The sequence below is a fragment of the Phaenicophaeus curvirostris genome, chromosome 3 (genome assembly GCF_032191515.1).
Source record: "Phaenicophaeus curvirostris isolate KB17595 chromosome 3, BPBGC_Pcur_1.0, whole genome shotgun sequence".
Lineage (NCBI taxonomy): Eukaryota > Metazoa > Chordata > Aves > Cuculiformes > Cuculidae > Phaenicophaeus > Phaenicophaeus curvirostris.
In genome coordinates this window covers 63703183-63725529 of record NC_091394.1, presented here as the reverse complement: position 1 = coordinate 63725529, position 22347 = coordinate 63703183, and the positions used below count along the sequence as shown (strand labels likewise).

Here is a 22347-nt window from a genome sequence, read left to right as displayed (position 1 = left end):
TCAGCAAACAAATTCTTCAACTCCTCTAAACTATTCATTCACTAGATAATCTCTCTCAACTTTGAAATTCATGCACGTTTTCACTGGAAAGTTCTGTAAGAAGTTAAACCATGATCTACATTAAAGAAAGGCCAAGATATGCCTTTTACACTTGATAAAACATCAGCTACTGCTTTGGGGGATCTTTTTGTTGTTGTTTCTTGTTTGGTTGGTTGTTTGGTTTTGGGTGGGGTTTTTTTGGGTGTACCTTTCCAAATTATCATCTTTATGATATATTTATTTCTTTGCTCTTATCCCCTTTCTGGGTGCCATTGTATTTCTCAAGACACCTTTGCTTCTAAGTACAGCTCCATTCTACTGCTGAACCAGAGCCATTTCCAAGGCACTCTGTGTGCTACCTGGTAACAGAAGATACTTCCTCCTTATCTTATTCCTCACCACTGTCTTCTCTTTCTTTAGTATGTATAAACTAGTAACAACTGCGTTAACTTTATTAACAGACCTATGCTCGTTTACAGACTGACTGAAACAGCCATTAGACCTTATTTTTTATTTATGTAACAAAAATGGCATTCAGGTAGGAACAGTCCAAACTGTGCACAGAAATGCTTCTTTTACACAAAGACGGAGAACTGTTTACTTGCTCCTGCTGTTTACACAAGCAGCACACACACTGAAGAGTCCCTTTAGGTCACAGAGTCCAGCTTCTGCCAAACCAGCAACTAATCCCCAGACAGAGGGACTTGTTAATAAACACAGTAAGAGATAAGTGATCAAAACTGTCCATTTTAAACTTCATTTACACTCATGGTTCCTACATGTATTTAAAGTGGCAGAGCAGATGGTGTAAAGCTCTTGTATTTCACTTCTGCTGACTGACAAATGTAATACAACAAAATCAAAGCAGATCAAATCACTTGACTTTATGAAGTCAGATTAGATACAGCATTTAAAATAACTTCACAGTAGTGCAGCCTGAAGTTCTACTGGTCTTTTAAAATTCACTTTGATTGCAGTTTGTTAAAACTCCGCCAAAGGAATGGTAACTTACTCCCGTGGTTTAGTGCTCATAAGAATCCGCAGGGGCTTTCTGCTGTTTAAACATGCTTTCAGGAAGCAATCCACTTCACTGAAGGGTCGCAGAAAAACCAAGTCACCATTAACAGCAAAGATTTTTTTCCCAACTTCCAAGCCTGCCACCTAGAAAACAGTAACAGTTGTGTATATATTTGCCTTTTTATAAACCACTAACATTATGTTTACTTCTGCTGGCATGCAACCCAAATGACATGCACATTTCCTTGACATTCTTTATGCCTGCCTCACATACCATGCACAAAAGATTTATCACCACAAAATGCTTCTAGAACTTGTTCAATTAACACAAAGGGTACAGTGCACACTCATTCTGAAGAAACCTGACTACAAGACCTAGTCTTAATCAAGACTTTATGATAGTATTGTAGTATCAGTTAATATTTGTAATAATTAACACAACAGCTTTCCTTGAGCCAATTTATTTCTTTTATGACAATACCCAATTTGTGCATCCACCATTCTTCAAAGGCACTAAAGCTTCTTTACATAAGGAAAGACTTGATTAATATTTTAGTAATGTGAATATTTATTAAGTTCCAAAACAATATCCTTAAATATTTCGTGGCCTTTGAGCCAAAGGTATGGCAAGCCAAACTGCATATGTTTTTCAACTCTGGTCTAACAAGAAAGGAACCATAACCAGTTTGATAGCAGTAGGCAGAGCAGCTCAGGGCACAGGCTAAGTCTTAGTGCCATCTGAAGTCATGGTAGAACCTGACTGCTAGAAATAACCCTGGATATACCTCTGTGGCTCTATTATATTATTGATTAACTGTATCTTTTTATCGTAAATTTCTGTTCCACTATGAGATTTAGAAAGGCTTGAAATCTAAGTCTACATTTTTTCTCTCATGGAAGAGACTTATTCTTTATCTTTACATATACAGAGACTTCCATGCAGTCCAGCAGAATATAAATTCACCCAGAGAGCATTTAAAGCAATAGTAACAAACAGAAAGGCTGTAATTCATTCATTCAGATTCTTAGAGACTTTATTCAAAGTTGTATACATCCTTATTGTGAAACATAACAATTGCAACTCACAGACTAGCTCAATACTCATTTCATATTGTACTAAAAATGTCTATTCCACTTATGATTAATGTCATCACTGGAACATTACAAAATGTATAAAAAGAAATTTTTGTATCACCACTCAATATGACAATTTACCTGAGCAGAAAATGAGTGTTGATAATGGTCAGATCAGTATTTGATACACACACAAAAAAAAACACAAAGGAAAAAAAACCCAAAACTATTCATAACTACAGATTTCTGGGAAAGTTGTCCTTGTTACTTTCTACCACTACAGATTGTCCTAACAGACATACAAAACATACACCTGTGACAAAACGGAGAAGATAATTTATAATACTTGGTACCTCAGCATTTGATCCTTTCTCCACCACCTTAATGATTGGCACCTTATTTTTATCTTCTAAACCAAAACCATAAGTGCCTTCATTAGATCTAATCTGAAAAACAGAATGGTTCAAAATACTGTTCAGAAAGTCATTAAGAAGAGCTAAAGTCCATCCCCATTAAATCACAAAACATAGTGCTGATTTATTGTCATTACAATTAATATTTTTACCCACCAAGGCATATAATCATTGGGTTTCACTCACCAGTAATGACTTGGCTATGACATTTTCCACTACTTTCAGATCATGTTTCATGAGTCTGTGCTTCATATTTGACCCTTCCATTTCTTCATCCGCATAAAAACGGAACAGCAGTGGTTCATCTTTAAATTCACTTTTCTCTAACACTGTGTGATACAAAACCATACATATGAATCCTCTTCTTCTTACGAACTTTTGAATATCATGTCTTTTATGAACCATAAACTACTGAACATTCATACATATATTTATAGCTAACAAACTATTCTGGTGTGTGAATCTAGCAAAATCTTATCTTTTAATGCAAACAATAATGTTTATTTGGATCCATTACAGATAGGTTTCACCCAAGCTTGTTTTCAACTACATCATCTGGATTCCACCAAACCAAGAAAGACACATTAGCCTGAACTGGTTTTACTGAAAATGCCAAGCACAAGATTTTTTTCCTAAAAAGGATTTAAAATAATGATTTTTTTAAGTTCTGCTTTCTGCTCACCACCAAGTTCTGGCACTCTCCAGGTGGCGATGCATGCCAGGTTCAGTATTAGAAATGGGTTTTGTGGGGATGTGGAAGCAACTAGAACAGTACAGGAATACAGTTTGCATGTTTAAAATCAAAGGAAAAAGAATGAACAGCACCAGAGAGGAAGTTAATTCTCCCTCCTTCTCTAAACAAGCTGATGAAAAACATGATTTCTTCCTCTTTTCATTTCAGTACATTATTTAGTGCTTCAAACTTTTCACTGAAATCTTCCCTCTGATGGTATTAGATGTGACCTTTTTCACCTCATTTTTGATACTTTACATACCTCTGTTCTTCTCTCTCTTCGTCTTTGTTCGATACTGTCCTTATAATTGTCTCATTTTTCTACAGTCTACTTTCGCCTGTTGTCACCCTTTCACTTTTTTTAAAAGCCACACTCCTCCATACTTTAATTATTCCCCCCAAAATGTCTCCTTTCTTGCCCACATATTTCTTAATTTTTTATTGTCTCATCTGTACAAACATGTATTACCTGCTTCAGAAATTTCTTTCAAAGTTGCTAATAAAATTTCCTCCTTTAATACTTCAGAGGATTAAATCCTCAGTATGTGCTATAACACTGAACATAATTTGCAGAACATAAAATGCCTATTTTTATCTTGAAGACTATCATAGGGATATAATGAAACAACTTTCTATCCCTTCTGTAATATCTTTACTAGCCCCTGCATTTCCTTCCAAATATGTAGACATCATTAAACAAAAGGTAAGCATAGCTTGTATAGAAAGTATTTACTTACCATGGTGCGTAAACCCATTATCACAAAGAGCAACACCAAATATCATAGCCTCCTCCCTCGTCCGGCAATCCCCCTGTTAAACCATAGCATATTTTTATTTACATATTTTAATATGGCAGCAACATGGATTCTATCCACAGCCATGTAACCTCAAAGGGCTGGCAATGGTTGTAGATTCTTACCAACACCACCCTTGTATATATATTTACAGAATGCATATAAAACGGTAGACTAGTTCGGGTTGGAAGGGAGCTCTATGTGGTATACCTCTTTATGGTCACAAATAAATATGTAAAAAATTTAGTAACACTGCATGCTCCATAAAAACTTAACATGATAAAGTATAAAAGCATTTAAGTTTGACTTTTATTTTATAAAACTGGTGCATGTTGATTGAGTGAACAGAATACCCTCTTCTTGTTCCTCGCTTGCTTAAAATAAAACAGAACTGATGACAGCAAATTGGTACTGACTTTTATCCATCTAGTTAGTAATTCAGAGTTTTTTGGAGCCTCTCCACTTCATTTTAAGCCATGAACAATGTTACACACTGAATCACAAAGCTAAGTCTTATTAAAACATTTAAAGTTCAACTGCAAACAAGAAAGATAAGCACAAAAGGGATGAACAGCATGGCTGCTGACAGCTGATTTCTGTTACTTTCCTAATTTAAGAGGATTACACTTACACATGCTGTTCTAATAACCTTTACACAAAGTGTTTATATGTTATACTGCTTAATACATTGCTCCCTTTCAAATCTGAATTTAAATGCGAAATGTACATAATTCAAAGGTGTATACTTGCCTGTGCAATCAACCAGTCTATGAGTTTGTTAGCCATGACCACAGATTTGTAGGTTCTCAAGTGATAATCTTTATCCCTGTTGAAAATAAAACTACTTAAAAAATGCAAATAAAAACTCAAAAGAATCTAAGAGAAAAAAACCTTTTATTTTACAAACAAGTTAGTGCAAGCATGAATTCAGTGTTCTGTAATGGTTCAGAAGTTGCCTCTGGAGTAAAAAAGCAAGCCAAACCTTTCTGTGTCAATTAAAAGGAGCAGGTTGACCATACCTACTTGGGTGATAATCACTGGAGTATAAAAGCAGTTATTTTGTCACAGCTGGGACTTGCCAAATGAAAAATGGGAGTGTCAGTAAGGAGTGTATTAATACACACAGTACACATATAAACACATACATCAGGACTTAGAAGGCTGTAGAAGTCTGTAAAAAAAGGTCATATTGAATGAGTTTGCAGTAATTTAATGATTCAGTCATGTTTTTTGTCTTGATAGCCCTTCAATCTCGTTTGATTGCTCCCAAGAGACCAATCTAGAAAGGATGGGTTAGATTCCCACATTCAAACACAGTATCTTTCAGATTATATACTACTTCTGAATGACTCTCTAGGGATTTCCCAATTGGACTCACCTAATTACTGGGGTAAACAGACTGTGAAGGCGGCAGTACAGTCGTACACCCTGTTAAAGAGAAAGATGAGGTAAATTTACCACATGTTCACACCACAGATAACCTAAGAGATGCAGGTACACTAAGGAAGTGATAGTAAAAATGTCTGTTCAAATTTCTACATATTTTCATGTGCCAAAGCTTAATATTTCCAGATACTACTACTGATTAATTAATTATGAGAAAGAAAACACGTCCAATCTAATGTAAGCTTCACTGAGACACATGCAAAAATGACTAACTTTAAAGTAGCATTAAAAAATTCTGAAGGTCTAGTAATTCAAAGGAAAAGTACAAAAAACCTGAAAGATAAAGCAATATTTCTATGCATTAAGGTTTTCCCCATCACTGATTGCGATCCCACATGCGAAGCAAGTAATTAAAGTAAAAAAAAAACCTGCGTTTGATTATGTGCATCAATACTCTACTTACAAGTAAAAATTATAACTAACCAATAAACTTTAAAAAAATGCAAAAAGACTCAAAGATTGGAAACATTTTCAATTAAAGGCAAAAAATATAACACTTGGAGGAGTTTAAGAAACTTCCATCAGAAAATGTGAAAATGTTACTTTTTGAAAATATCATATTAGTATTCCTTAGCAGACTATCATAAAACAATTATGTTTATCACATGCAAGAAGACCCATGTATAACAATTAGAAGTTGTGTCAAATTAGATTCCAGCCTACTTTGCTGTGAGTGGTAGTTGAGAACTCAAGGTTTTCCTACATACAACTTACATTAACAAATGCCAGTAGAAAAATGAATGACATTGCAATATAATACTCAAATGCTGACATTTTCTACTGCCTCAAAATCATGAAAAGTTTGAATATTAATGAGTTTAAAGGCAACTTTGTTCAATCATTTTGTTATGCTCAGTAGTGTAGATGGATAGTACTATCTGTGTTTAAACATCTACGTGACTGCAGATTTACTGCCTTGTTAAGGTACTAATAAAAGACACTCAGATTTAACAGAAAATTAAAAACATTTTCTACATATAACTTCATGTCTATTAAAATGGACTGAAAAAGGCAACAGATTGAAACTCTAGCTTCAGAATTACCCAAAATCATAGGCAATGTGTCCTGCATATGTAATCATTAAATAACAAAAATAACTAAAACCCAACAAATTTTAATTTTTTAAACTTTGTAAGAAGCCAAAATCTTCCTTTACAAATGGAAAATTGAAATTCATTGACACAGAGAAAGACAAGTGTGAGAAGTAATTTATCCTAACATAACATTCTACATTATTTTTTAAGCAGAACCTCAATTTCTGATGCATTCTCCCCAACAACAGCAATTATTCTATTCTGTACCTTAGAGATCACATCCTGCATCTCATTTCTGGGATAGTATGTTCCATCATCATATCGAAATCTATACAGCATGTGCTCAGGTTTGAATTGGTGCTTATCTGTAACTAAATTAAAAAAAAAAAAAAAAGTCATGCAGTGTTAAGCAACCTTCTGAAGAAATCAGCAAGAGAGAAGAGGGCCAGCATCACTTCCTCTAATAACATCTTCATTACACAGCAACAGGTAGGTTTCAGATGGAAGAGAAGGAAGCCCAATTAGATTATCAGCCTAAAGTTCCTTTATGTCACTCATGACAAAAATTTTCACGATGTTCAAGTAATCTAGAAGAAATCACACAATTTCAAGTCACAGAGCAAAACAAAGACAGACAAACAGGGAGGGAACAGCCTGTAAAATTAGGCACTCAAACCTGTTCTAGCTTTCGGTGTTTTTTGCAAATCTAATTGAGCAAATAGCCAAAAAAACCCCCAAAATCCTTCTTTTGCAGCTATTCATACTACTGTTTCACATCATTCTCTGTTCTAATTCTTGCAAAGGTCAATCTCAGATGAGTCAACAAAGATATGAGCCCTCTGCAACACATCTCCAGTCTTGCACTGAGGAGGAAAGGGAAAGGGAACACCTTCCTCTATACATAGTCAGCTGAAGGTCTTCAGTGCAAGAGACTTGCAATCAATATGACAGTGGTAACCTATTTCACCAAAGGCCCTTGAAAAAGAATCTTAATGTGGCTTTCCAGAGTTTCACAGGATTCCAACAACCACCTCACAACTTCAAGTGTTTTGTGAAAACAGTCATATCATATGATACAAAACTTCTCCTGGAAACAACACTACAGCAAGCCTTTCCGAAAAACAGCTGATTCATTAGATGGTCGAGGACAACACTAGGCACTAGCACCATCCTAGGATCTTGATCCCTTAACATCTTGTATTAATTACTGCTTTGCTGGCAGATGTAAGCTTTGATTTTTAAATTGAATTTGCATGTCATCAACTGATAAAGGAAGCTACTGTAATGTCTTCATTAATCAGACTAAGATACCTGACAGTGTTAGACAAGTGATTAAACTATCATCCCTTAATCTCTTAAAAAAATTCAGTTAGGCACCATAAACTTTGGATGGTAAGGTGCCTTGTGCCTGCATCATTTTCTATCCCCTTTCAAGCTTTTTGGTACTTCCACACATCATTTGATATGTGGACATAAAAACTGGACTTCATATATTAAGTGGCTTCACCAGTGTCATGTGCCAGAGCAAAATAACTTCTATACCTATATTTTATATAACTAGTAATAGTGAAGCCCAAGACATTATTCCAGTTGCCTTGAACTGATGGCTCATGCTACAGTGATTATCCAAAATAACCCCTAACCTCTTTTATGTATCATTGCTTCTCAATACATCAAATATAGGCTACAGAATGTTCACATACAATGCGTAGCACAACTATGTAAAAGCAATTTAACATATTATAAACATTTAACTCAGTATGAAAAGATACCTTCTAGTTCTCTAATTAAAAATAATTTCCTACTATTGGAGAAAAAAATACATTACACTAGATCAGCATATATTAAGAGCTTTTAAAAACATCAGCTACAGAAAACAGAAAAAAACACCACCAGGACAGTATTGCTTAAGGCCAAATTGTTCCTCACTGTTACAGAGATGCAGCACAGGGAGTGATCGGAGACTCCCTGTACAAAGCACCTTTCCATCATTGCCTGCCCATGAGAAAGGGCTCTGCCTTCTAAGGAACACAAGCACTGCTCTGTCTTTGCAGCCTCTACTTGCACACAGTGCACCAGAAACTAAGGGAGAAGATCCACAGAGCTGACAAATCCTGAACTCTGGAAAGTAAGGAAACCAGACAAGGATGCTTCCAACTATGGTATTGTGTAAAATACCACATGTATCCAGGGAATGCTGCGAAAGAAGGAGTAAATCACTATTTACTTTTTTGAAGAGGGACAATATTCTATCATTTAGATGTGATTTGGCTTGTTCTACTCTAAAGGAAGGGCAGATGATCTATCAGCTATTGTACTAACATGGAAACCTTAAAAAACTATGAAAACATTTAGCTTATTTTCTAGCTTTCCTTTTAACTATAATCAGCTATACATTTGCAAGGCCATAGTTTCAAACACTTAAAGTTAATAAAATGCTGCCACCCCAAGCTGTCTTGCATGTCACTCCCAACAATGTACCTATATTTTCTGTTGAGGTATTTATGTCACACACTAAGAAAAAGGAACTGATAGAGGTTTAAACTGGTCTTTACTTTATTTTTGCCAGGGTAATTTTGTCTCAGATCAGCACTTCATTCCAGGAAACTGCACAGCCACATAAATACCTATTAATTTTAAAACTATCTGAAATTCAGATCAGTTTGGTAACTACAAAGCTCATTACTGCACTGAGAGGAAGCTTCCATCTGTAAGCAGCAGCAGCAACTGACTGGACAAAGTACCTCAGCCCACTGGCTGATGGAAGTCATTTGATGCATTCCAGAATGTCACCAGGTGAATTTAAAAAAGCAACATGCAAACAGATCCTTCCCTTTTGCAAAACTGGAGGCAAAAAAACCCACAAAAAACAACAAAAAAAACCAAAACACAAGGGAAAAGCATAACTGCTGTACTTGTGAGAGTTCACACAGCAGGAAGCAAAACAGTGCACATCACAACATGGATCTGGCATTGCTAGAATGAAGCCCAACACAGTGAAAATAATGTCCAGCACAGTAAATATGCAAAGTCTAACAAAGTCCTCTACGACATTTGCAATGTGAATAACAGCCAAACTTACTTTCTCTCTTGCTCCCTCTGTGAAAACAGATGGTTCATTCAACTTTATTTTAAGAATTCTATTTTCACTGAACCACAGCTGCATTCACTATTCAAAGTAACATGTCTGGCCCACATTTCTATGCTCTAATGCAATTACCCTTTTATCTCATGAAATTACATAATATTGATTAAACTCTGTATTGAGAAAGTCTATGAATGTATTTGGGATATAAATTTCAAGATCAGAAGAAGAATCTTTAGTAACAGAATCATGCCATTGAACACAATTCTCTGTGTGTAGTAAACATAATAGCATCTGATATTTGAATAATGGTGGAGGAAAATCATGTAGACTGACATTAAAGAAGATTACATGCCTACTGATGAAAAATCTCAATGTTTTTCCTCCTACTGTGCATACATTTAAAATGCACACAGTTAAGTGGCACTCTGTTACTCCCACTTTCTTTCCAGACAAGGACACTGAAAACACCACAGCAAAGTATTAAGTATGTATTAGATTCATTGCTGGCTGAAGTATCTAAGTTTTAAAATGTATATTATTAATTATTCCATCTAAATTTACACCCTGGATCCATGTTGGAATAGTAGTTCCAGCTTTACAGCTGTTTCAGTGCTGGTTTTCCAAGTGACTGTTCCTATGTGAGCCGAACATGCCTTCAAAACCAGAAGTTTGTCCATTGCGCTTACATGGCCTTGTTAGGCTATACCTTGTAAAACAGACTGAGATGAGGATCGGCTCTGGAAAGAAAAAAGTGTTACCAATGCAAATTGCCTCCAGAAATCACATCTTATTGTCTCAAAACCAGAACCACTTCAGTGATACTTCTCTCCAGAATGAGCTAAACACAGATAGCTGACTGAAAGTTTCACTACAGAAGTATCAATTTTAGTAACTACACATCATAGTGAAAATAACGCAGTCAAGAGATTTAGCTGTTGAATTCTAGGCTGGATTCCACCAGCTCCATTTGTAACACCTCACAGATGAGCAGGCACATTTACCAACAGCCAACTGTGACTCACTCACTTCTATAATTCTTAGTTGAACACGTATCCCTAAAAAGCTTAGCCTTAATAAAAGGTTTAAGTCCTTATAAATAGTCTACTGTTCTCTGTTTCCCCAGAATTTAATCATAGAATCATAGAATAACCAGGCTGGAAGAGACCCACAGGATCATCGAGTCCAACCATTCCTATCAAACACTAAACCATGCCCCTCAGCACCTCGTCCACCCGTGCCTTAAACACCTCCAGGGAAGGTGACTCAACCACCACCCTGGGCAGCCTGTTCCAGTGCCCAATGACCCTTTCCATGAAAAGTTTTTTCCTAATGTCCAGCCTAAATCTCCCCTGGTGGAGCTTGAGGCCATTCCTTCTTGTCCTGTCCCCTGTCACCTGGGAGAAGAGGCCAGCACCCTCCTCTCTACAACTTCCTTTCAGGTAGTTATAGAGAGCAATGAGGTCTCCCCTCAGCCTCCTCTTCTCAAGGCTAAACAACCCCAGCTCTCTCAGCTGTTCCTCATAAGGCCTGCTCTCCAGCCCCTTCACCAGCTTCATCACCCTTCTCTGGACTCACTCCAGAGCCTCAACATCCTTCTTGTGGTGAGAGGCCCAGAACTGAACACAGGATTCGAGGAGCGGTCTCACCAGTGCCGAGTACAGAGGGAGAATAACCTCCCTGGACCTGCTGGTCATGCAGTTTCTGATACAAGCCAAGATGCCATTGGCCTCTTCTTGGCTACCTGGGCACACTGCTGGCTCATGTTCAGTCGGCTGTCAACCAACACCCCCAGGTCCCTCTCCTCCAGGCAGCTTTCTAGACAGACTTCTCCTAGTCTGTAGCACTGCATAGGGTTGTTGTGCCCCAAGTGCAGGACCCGGCATTTGGCCTTGTTAAACCTCATGCCACTGGTCTCAGCCCAGTGGTCCAGCCTGTTCAGATCCCTTTGCAGAGCCTCCCGACCCTCCAGCAGATCAACACTTCCACCCAGCTTAGTGTCATCTGCAGACTTGCTAAGGGTGCACTCAATGCCTTCATCCTGGTCATTGATAAAGACATTGAACAGGGCTGGACCCAGCACTGAGCCCTGGGGAACCCCACTTGTCACTGGCCTCCAGCTGGATTTCACACCATTTCCCACCACTCTCTGCACCCGGCCATCTAACCAGTTTTCCACCCAGGAGAGTGTGCGCCTGACCAGGCCAGAGGCTGACAGTTTCCGAAGCAGAATGCTGTGAGAAACTGTGTCAAAGGCTTTACTGAAGTCCAGGAAGACCACATCCACAACATCCACAGCCTTTCCCTCGTCCAGCAGCCAATTTGTTTTGGCTTACAAGACAGCAGTAATGTTTCTCTAGGTCCCTGTCTGAAATGTTGTGATTCCAAGAGCAGAGATGTAATCCGATTACATCAATGGAGCCTCTCCCACTAAATCTGCTAGCTATGGACAATGGCCCCATGAGGTCCCTGCAAGGATACAGATTCAACAAGCTGTCTTGCGTTAACAAGCCCATCTTTTTGTCAAACAAAATTAAGTCCACTCTACTTACAACAATTACCTTGGAAAAAAGTAAGTTAAAACTAATTATATTTACCATGATGGATAATCCCATTCTCTAATAAAGCTTGGCCAAGATGGACACCTTCTTCAGATTTGTGTATCTCTCCAATTTCCAACAACCAGGACACAAATTCACTGAAACAAAAACAGACACAAAACCCAAACTTTAAATGTCATACCACCAGATCTACTATTAATACATTGCCCTCTTGGTTACTAGTGTTTCTTACTAACCTAGTAAGTGACTCTTAAGCCTATTTGTCTTCAGAATGTCTTGTCCCCTTTAAAAACCCACTCCCTTCAACTTTTTTATTATTTCGACATAAGTACATGTGGTTTCCATTGAGATGCATTTTCTTTTCTGCTCTGAAGTTTAACCCACATGAAGTTTACTTTGCACATGGTGGAGACTTTCCATGTTTTCTGGGTTTTCCTACACTAGCACAGTCATACTTGAAGAGACTGCCAAATATTACAAAAGGCAATCCCAGGCATAGTTTCTACACCTGCCCAGGGCAGATATACCATGAAGGAAGGACTTAATTACAGTGTGATAGAACAACAGGCCTGTTACTTTCAAGGTATGGTAGACACATTGACATCCTAAGCATATACAGAAGGCACGTACCACATGTGAAGGAAATGCCTGGTTTGTATCCTAATAAACCTGATACAGTTCAGAGACATCAAATTTATAGCAGCTAAGATATTTGTATGCGTGCTACAAATCAAAAGAACAGTGCAGTGAGGTAATGTGACTTTTGTATTCAAGGGTTTTAACTGGTGACCCAGGGACCAGCAGAAGCGTAATTCAAAAGGGTCCATTTCAAAGACAGCAGAGAGAAGCAGACGTTTGATAGTAGGTTTAAACGTTTCACATACACTCCTCACTCCTTCTCTAGGCCTTTAGCCTAGAGAAGAGGAGGCTGAGGGGAGACCTTATCACTATCAACAAGTATCTGAAAGGGGATTGTAGAGAGGTGAGTGTTGGTCTGTTCTCCCAAGTGATAGGACCAGAGGGAATGGCCTCAAGTTGCACCAGGGGAGGTTCAGGCTGGACGTTAGGAACAATTTCTTCCCTGAAAGGGTTGTCAAGCACTGTAAGAGGATGCCCAGGGAGGTGGTTGAGTTACCATCCCTGGAGATATTTAAAAGACAGATAGATGAAGTGTTCAGTGATATGATTTAGTAGTGGATGGGTATGGTTGAGCTTGATGATCTCAAAGATCTTTTCCAGCCTAGTGATTCTATGATAACTGTATTCTTTACCTGCTTCCAACAACTCCACTGAGGGAACATGATTCAAGAATAAGCACACAACTCCATCATTAATCTTAATCCTGGTTTCAGTTTTCTTCAGCTATATGACCTCTGATAGCATTCAAAAATTTCCCAAGTTTTCTTTCCATTTTTGAACCCGGTAGTATCTTCACTACAACACATTTGTGTAAAACAGTCACTGTACTCTATAAAAATACTGTCCATACTCAACTGTCTTACAGTCAAATGAAATAAGTGATAACCCCTCCACCCCTGAAAAATATTTTTTGTTATATATACATTTTTATGGTAATTATTACTCTCTTTTTCTTGCATTCAGTTGTGTTAATCCATAGGTATAATATGGCATTATAAAACTCCTCCTAATAAGAGGGGTAAATATTTAAACATGTAAATATTTAATAACTCTTTCTGTCTTCCTGCCTGAATCTCACGGACAGTTTCAGAGGCAGAGATGGGAATTATTTCTTTAAAGGAAGCATTTTATTGGATGCATTTTCATATTTGCAATGAGCCTTTACAGCCTTATCTCTTTAATAAAATTACACTGGAATACAAATATACATCCATAAATTTCAGGCAGGCCAATTTACACCCAGGCTAAATTTTGAGAAGTAAATAGACATGACAAATATTACAACTAAAGCATGGTTTCTGCAGAATCCTAAAGAAGTTTTAAGATGTGTTTTTAGCTGGTTAAAATTCATACTATAAGCTGCATAAAATACCTTCCAAGAAAGCATTTGGGGAAAGTGGTTAATTTCCTCTTCCTGTCTTTGATGAGATTCCCTTGTTTGCACATCATTTTGTACAGTCTTTCTCCTTGCTCAGAGATCATCACCCAAGTGTCCTGTTCCATGCCCAATTTTAAACCTGCCAAAAATGATAAAAAATTTATGAAGTGACATCGCTATTAAATTTCAGTATCTTCCACCAAATGGAGAAGCAATACCAATATTTTACATACAAAAAAAAGGTAAAGGAATTGTTTTCCATTATTTTTTATTAATTCATCCCTTTTCCACAAAAGCATATATACAACTTGCTTTTTATTTGCTTCAGAATTTTTTCAGTAACAGAAATCTATCAAGGGGCTTATTTCAATATTTCTAACTTGTTTATTTTTTCCTATTTCTCTTCTTGAGAAAATCATTATGTTTTCTATGCAACAGATTATTAAAAAAACAGGTTTCATTGAATCATGTATCCTACTGACCACTCACAGAAGCTTCTGATTCCAAGGAATGTCACAGATCTTCATATCACATGTACATTCTTAATAAACAATTATTAATTCTGGACAAAACCACACATTTCTGGAACGCCTTGTGTACGTGCTTTCAGTTTCCGTTTAGATTTTCAACATTTTTAAAACTATAGCTGTATATATTCAATCTGAGCAATAGTTTGCCACTTCTCTAATTCTGAAAATATCACCAGAAAAAACATGTACCTGTTGTGGGAAAAAGCTAACAATGGTACTAGATGTAGATACAGAAGTGTCTCTCATTACCCAGTACAATTGCCTATATATACACACAATAATAGTTTCTGTGTATAATTAAGTAAACATACAATTAAAGCATCTTTAAGTTCAAAGTGAAAGGGAAAATGTTATAGCTACATTTATAGACATGATTTGAATTTTAAAATTATAAATGCCTGCTTCCCAAGTTCTCAGATCCATGAGAATTCAGGAGGCGGGTCAGTAGAATGGCCACCTTGGGCTTCCGGAGAGCAGACTTTGACTGTTCAGAAGCCTGGTTGATAAAGTTCCATGGGAGATGTTTCCAAGGAGCCCAAGAGGGCTGGATGCTTTTTAAGAAGGAAATCCTGGTGGCAGAAGAGCAGGCCATCCCTGTGTGCCAGAAAATGAGCCAGCGGGGAAGAAAACCAGCTTGGCTAATCAAAGAGGTCTGGGTGGATATCAAAAAAAGAGGAAAGCATATGAGCTTCGGAAGAAGGGGCAGGCATCTCAGGAGGACTACAAGGATGAAGCGAGATTGTGTAGAGAGAGAATTAGAAGGACTAAAGCCCAACTAGAACTAAGCTTGGCCAATCTAAGGTTGGCCAGTTCTGTGAAGGTCAATAACACCTTGGCTTGTATCAGAAATGGCATGGCCAGGGAAGTGATTCTGCCCCTGTACTCACCACTGGTGAGGCTGCACCTTGAATACTGCGTTCAGTTTTGGGCCCCTCACTACAAGAAAGACATTGAGGTCCTGGAGTGTGTCCAGAGAAGAGCAGTGAAGCTGGTGAAGGGACTGGAGAAAAAGTGTTATGAGGGGCAGCTGAGGGAACTGGGATTGTTTAGCCTTGAGAAGAGGAGGCTGAGGGGAGACCTTATCACTGTCTACAAGTACCTTAAAGGAGGTTGTAGAGAGGTGGGTGTTGATCTCTTCACCCAAGTGATGGGTGACAGGATGAGAGGGAATGGACTGAAGCTGCACCAGAGGAGGTTCAGATTGGACATTAGGAAAAATTTCTTTACTGAAAGGGTTGTCTTTACTGGAACAGGCTGCCCAGGGAGGTGGTTGAGTCCCCATCCATGGTGGTATTTAAAAGACAAGTAGATGAAGTGCTTAGGGACATGATTTAGTAGTGGACAGGTATGGTTGAGCTTGATGATCTCAAAGGTCTCTTCCAACCTAGTGATTCTATGATTTGGCAACTTAACTACAATTAAGTTTATGCATTCTGCTCGGCAAGAGGTGTTTAACAGCTATTTTGATAAAAATCACTGTGCTGGAGGATGTGGATAAATTTATAAGTTGATAGAGTAACAGAGATATTCAAGAAATACTTTTGAAGACTCCATGTTGCAAACTGAGTCTAAGTGCGTACCAAATCCTCTCTTCATTCTTTCATAGTAGTCTCCTTGCTGCCAAACCCAAGAGGTCACCAGGAGCTGAAAATTTCCCCAAATGGCTCGACTTTGGGATCGCTACCTCAGACCTCACACTTGGCGAGGTTTAACTCAAACTCACCTCTATTACCAGCTGCTCAGTACTACAATGTGGAATAGTCAGAATCCATCAACATAAAATACTCTTACTTACTCTCCATTCTTACCTAAAAGCACAAAGAATCCAAAGGTGTCAAGAAACTTAACAGTGAAGTGGGATTTGTTAAAAACGTTTTTAGCCACTTCCAGACAAGGGCCTATACAGTTGACAAACCTGGGTTTTCTTGTATTTGACACCATTTCTAACACATTGTTTTTGCATTTATTTTTTAAATGCTGAGGTTTAGATCTCTAAGGCATCATTTGAGCTTTTCTGCTATTAATTCCAGATGTCACTATTAATCAGCCAGTGCTCAGATACTCTAGTTGAAACTGGTCCTGTCGCAGATGGTCTACAAATATCCAGCACTCAACTTCAGGAGACCAAAGAAAGTATTGTTAGTCCTCATTTACAACAGAGGCACAAAACAGCTACCGCAACAGGCGTCAAAAAATCTACACAGACCAGAAAGACTTGCAGATCTACAAGAACTACAAGGTCATATTTTCTTTCAATACCAATGCTCCAGACATAATTACTGATTAGCATATTTCAGCCTGCAAATGAAATTAGCTCCAGAAGATGATAGGTCATCTTCCTCTAGTTCTACTTCGTGTTGAGTTGACCTTCAACACATGAGGTTATATGTGGTCACATTTGAGATCAGGATTGTATTTCATCCAAGTACTCTTCCACCTTAATTGAGTTACTCAAAAATATGGTTTGCCAATGATAATTTCTTACTCTCTTGGCTAGGGGAGAATACATGAAAGATGGGGAGGGGCGGTTATACTCTGTATCATTCCATTTTGGATCATTTGCATGGAGATCCAACACAGAAAACCTCCTCATTTCAGTGATTAAAATGGCCAGTCACAAAAGGGAATTAATGTACATGAATCTCACACAGCATTTAGGATGGACCCTCATATACCACAAATGATAACAGTACAGAGGCCTCAATGAAATTATGACAATTTATACTGGTTGAGGATATACAGTAAAATCAAAGATTAAATCATCCCCCCATTTCCAAACGAGCACTCACTAGCAGCATACATGATTCAAGCTATTATGAGTTTGATTTACTTTTTCCAAGCTGCTATTCATAAACCTTCATCTGAACCTGACACCACAAGTTTGCCTTAGCAGCTGGTTTTGCTTTATGCCTCAACATAAAAAACACAGCACAGCTTTCAGACAATGCAACACAAGGAGGTTTATTAACTTACCTTTTCTTCTTTCTCTCTCTTTCAAAATAGCTTCCAGCCATTCTTGCTTCTCTTCAGGGGTTTTTGCCATGCATACAAACCATTTGTTCTTTGCTGTGTTGTGGATCTTCCAGCCATTAATAACAGTGTGGCCGCTGCTGTGATAGTCAGCTGTGAATAGATAAAATGGCTTAAAGAGTACCAGTTCTTTAAAACGACACAACAGTTCTTACAATTATTAAGAACTTTTACCATTACACATAAATCTCAGGAAATACAAAAGAATAGCAATGAATTTAAAGTTTTCTGTGCCACCTGTGAGCTATGTTACAACTTAAGAAGCTGTATTTTAAACTTTCTGTAAATAATGTCCTACTTAAAATGTAACAGGGAAATGCGCAGCATATGGAAGAAGGTATAAACTCAACACTAAAACAGACAGAGTCCTTTTAAAAGAACAGGTCACAGTAATTGTAGCCCTTTGGTTTATGTTAAACTGTAATAAATAATTATTTTTAAAAAGCAGCATTGTGGTTTTGCCCCCTAAAATACCAAGAGATGCTGTGCTGATGGAATGATTTACTATTAAATTTTAAAAAGGACTAAATATGCAAGGGGAAAATAGAATTTCCATTTGACAAGTAAGCAAATCGTATATATTTGATTTATCTTTACTGGTTACCTGAATGTCTATACTTACTTGTTAAAATAAACTGAAATATAATACAAGATTTACTCTGATTTTTTTTTAAAAAAGCATTAAACAAATGCATGATTTTTTAAATATGTGCCAAACAACCCTATGTTCAGCGCCCATATTATAGACAAAAGGTAACAAATACTGATGTTCTTAGGAATCTTGAACTTCTGACTGTAAACATGTAAACCATTATGCTATAAAACCCAGACATTTTGCTACTTATTACTTTTCACTTCTATTACATTTGGTTTTAACATGCTAGCCCATAAATGTTCACTCAGAAATTAGCTAAAGATCTCCTCTCCAAAACTAACACCACTGGATAGCCTTCACTGGGATTACATGCTCTCCTGAGGGGAAATTTCTGAGGCCTCATGACAACAAATATATTTTTTTTGCATAAAATACAGATTAAAACTAGCACTAGAAACTATCGTACAAAGCATTAAGAAAATCAAAGGTCAACATTTTCTCACCACAAGCTTTCACTAAGAGGCAAGAAAGTCCAAGATCAGCCCTAAACTACTGTAATAACTATAGAGCTTTTTATTCTGTAAATACTTTTTTCATCACTCAGCCCTGTTTTGTATCATGAGACAGGTTTTTCTGAAACTGAAACCCTCACTGAAATGCTTGCTAAGATTTATCATAAATCTCAGCAGACATGCTAGTATCCTTTCAATAACTCTGCATCTTAATTAGATGGAAAGCAGCCAAGCTTTGTATACTGGGCTGGGAAATGTCAGGAACTACTAGAAAATCATGAGACTAATGGCTAATTTCTAAACCATCAAAACTTTCTAGTACTCAAAAGTGCACAAGAAAGTACAAGCAAGTATATGAGGAAGAAAAAAAAATAAAGCTATTCCTACAACACCATATTCATACCACTTACCTGTTTATCATTTTTATTCACATAACCTATGAATAATACCCTTTTCCCCTTTAAAAACATTGTTTCTTGAAACCTCACCATCACGTCATTCATGCACTGTCAGAAATTCAGAGTCAAAAGTCAGGGGAAAGAAAGAATCCTCAGAGAGAAGCTCTCTGCTGACAGACTGCAGCCCTTTGGAGGTCAGAGGCAGGAGCACTACTGGAAGGAGGAAGGTTAAGGCCCCTTTGTATTATTTAAGCATATACTTTTAAACATCGCAGTATGATCCTAGCTGCACCATTTTGTTTATTTACAAGTTAGAGGTTAACATACATGAAACTACAGACTGATATTTTTTCCTATGGTCTTTGTTATCATGTATCTATCATCACAACACCCGTGTTACATAGGGAAATATTATGATCTCTAATGCAGTGAACTATAGCAGCTAAAAACATGGCCAAAAAATTTAAAAATGATGGCTCAGACGCACAAATGGATTTAGATCCTCCTATTGCACTCTGGACAGACATTTGTGGCAACTTAGAAGTTTGATTCAGAAAAAATATCTCACTCGGCCACCTGAATACCTCACTGTAGAGATGACATTGTAAACATGCAGCTTCCAGGCATGTAACTGCAGGGCCAAGAGTGCTGGCAGTTTGACCCAGTTTATCTCATATTACTACAAATTCACTGTATTCCATGGAAAGCCCAATCACCTAGATAAGTACTAAGGCTGCCTAATGTATACAGATGGCAATGAGTTCAGGTGTATGAAAATTAGTAGCTATCACCCGATTTTGCTGTAGAAACTCACTCCTGTGAAGCCCAGCTTGACTCCAGCCTCTGCCTTTAACTGCAACACCCTTGATTTCTCTCATGCTCCTCACGTTCCTCATGACTACAATCCTCCAAGGCTTACGTCTGCAATGTGTTCTCCCAAATACACCCATGCCCATAGTCATCTGAAGGCATTTCAGCATTACGCTATCATCTCATATGAACTCACACATTTTGAGCTGGCTATTGGACAAAATCTGTTCAAAAGCTGCAGACATGGTGGCCAGCCACCCAGGAAGAATGGATGTTCTGACTGGTCAGCTGTACAGGATATATGCACACTCTTCACATTAAAGCAATCACAACTGCCACTCAGGCTAAACAAATTATTTGCAAAATTGACTTAATGGTTACTGAAGGAAGAAGAGAGCAAGACTTCAAGTTCAGTAAAAACTGAATACAGAAAAAAACAGTACAATCACAATAAATCCACCTTTCTAATACCAGCAAGTGGTTATGTAGCCACATTGTTTAAAGAACAGAAATACTCTGCCCTGATAAGCAAGAAGCATTTAACTTTGATTAGTGCAATCAAAAAAAGGCAGAGTGCTTCATGACGCTGAAACAGAAAGAAATCTTACACCAAATGTACTGCTCAGCCAAGGTCTAATTTCATGAAAGAAAAATTGCTTTTCAGAAAAAGCTTTGTAATTTTTGTAGGCATGTCATTAGCGTGACAATAAACCACACTAGGAATCCATTTTCCTATTTCTATGCTTCTACTTACAACACAACAGAGGCCACATTCCTACATCAATCAACAATGAGAGTAAACATTCTCAGTTACTCAGTTCCCTGGAACCCTTATACCAAAGGAGCAGAGGATCCCAAAATCTATAGTAACGAAATGCAGAAATACCATCTAGACTCCAAAGTCTTAAGTGTCTATAAAGAGACCCCTGAAGAGTACATGAGAGAGAGTCATGCATAGATATGAAAATATAAGCGCTCTGCACTCAGATCTTCCACTCTAAATTAAAGAATTATGGAAAAAGATAGGCAATAGATGATTTAGGAAAATAAAACACAATACCAAAAAAGCATATCCAAAGACAACATGAATAAGGCTCAGACAACCAAATTCCTACAAATGGGAATGCGATGAGACAAAAAGAATGCAGCAGAATAGTACTGGGTTACAGTTCAAATGTGAATGACTACAGGGGCTGAGAAACAAGACATCTGGGTCCAACAAATGAGAACAGTACAGAAACCAAGACAGAGGCAGGTTAAAGAAGGGCATAATGATCTAAAAGAAAAGAAGTTATCAGTGTGAGGAGAAGGGATGCACTTCTGAGTACGATGAAGAAAAACAGTTCGGGGGCTGGGGTTTTTTTTAAACGGAAGAGGGAGGCAAGAAAAGGGCAAAAAGGTGCCACAGGGCAGGGAAAGAACACAGGCATTTCCATATTTCAAAGAGAACCATAGAGAGGAGGGATGAAATAACAGTAATTACTAGAAAATAATTATTTTAGGATATTGGAAAAACTGAAGCTGAAAAAGGGAAAATGTGAGGATATAGAAAAAAAGCAGATAAGAATAATATAGAAATCAAAACAACAAAACCAGTAACGGATGTCTCAGAATTGTGGAAAAAAGGACGGATTTTAGAAATGTTGCATATATAGAAGTGACGAAATTTGATATGGCTCAGCAGAGCAAGTGGGAAGGAAGCATGACAGCCTCCAGTACTGTGTGCAAGGCTATAGGAAATGGGGATGGTGGCAAAATTTCCTGTGGCTGGAGGAAATTAGACTACTGGTGTCTGCAGTGGAGAGGAAGACTATGCTTAGTCAAATTGTACCTGAAAGTTCACCGAGGAAAAAACCAAGAAAGGCAGGAAGGACATGAACAAGGTATAAAATATAACGGGATAGGCACCAGTATTGCACAAAAAGATCTGATGTGGTATTCTGGAATACAAACGAAAAAAATGAAAAACATGCTCTGCAAAACGCCAAACAATCGTGGCACAAGACATGCCACATGAAACGTAACAGTCATTATTCTCTTTAACTTGGAACAAGCAAAGTTTCAGGTCTGGACACCTCATAATACAAAAGATGTAAACAAACTGGAAAAAAAAAAAAACAACTCCAAAGGATGCAGAAAGCAATAAAAACTTAAAAAACACAACACATGACAGAAAGTTGAAAGGCTTAAAAAGAAGAGATGGAAGAGAGACAATAGCCTTTCAATAAATTAGGTTTTTGCAATAAGAACAATAGTCAA

General features: G+C 37.6%; 1 protein-coding gene across 1 annotated transcript in view; it reads right to left on the bottom strand.

The window, feature by feature from the left end:
• PREX2 (phosphatidylinositol-3,4,5-trisphosphate dependent Rac exchange factor 2) overlaps positions 1 to 22347 on the bottom strand; it is a 182454-nt gene that overhangs the window by 88225 nt on the left and 71882 nt on the right. Inside the window, exons 9-18 of the mRNA XM_069854213.1 lie at positions 17717 to 17866; positions 14208 to 14352; positions 12233 to 12333; positions 6818 to 6921; positions 5449 to 5498; positions 4821 to 4896; positions 4014 to 4086; positions 2730 to 2872; positions 2484 to 2576; positions 1052 to 1200 (exon numbers count right to left, since the gene is read on the bottom strand). Coding sequence (XP_069710314.1) covers positions 1052 to 1200; positions 2484 to 2576; positions 2730 to 2872; positions 4014 to 4086; positions 4821 to 4896; positions 5449 to 5498; positions 6818 to 6921; positions 12233 to 12333; positions 14208 to 14352; positions 17717 to 17866 — 1084 coding nt within the window. The remainder of the gene's footprint in view (positions 1 to 1051; positions 1201 to 2483; positions 2577 to 2729; positions 2873 to 4013; positions 4087 to 4820; positions 4897 to 5448; positions 5499 to 6817; positions 6922 to 12232; positions 12334 to 14207; positions 14353 to 17716; positions 17867 to 22347) is intronic.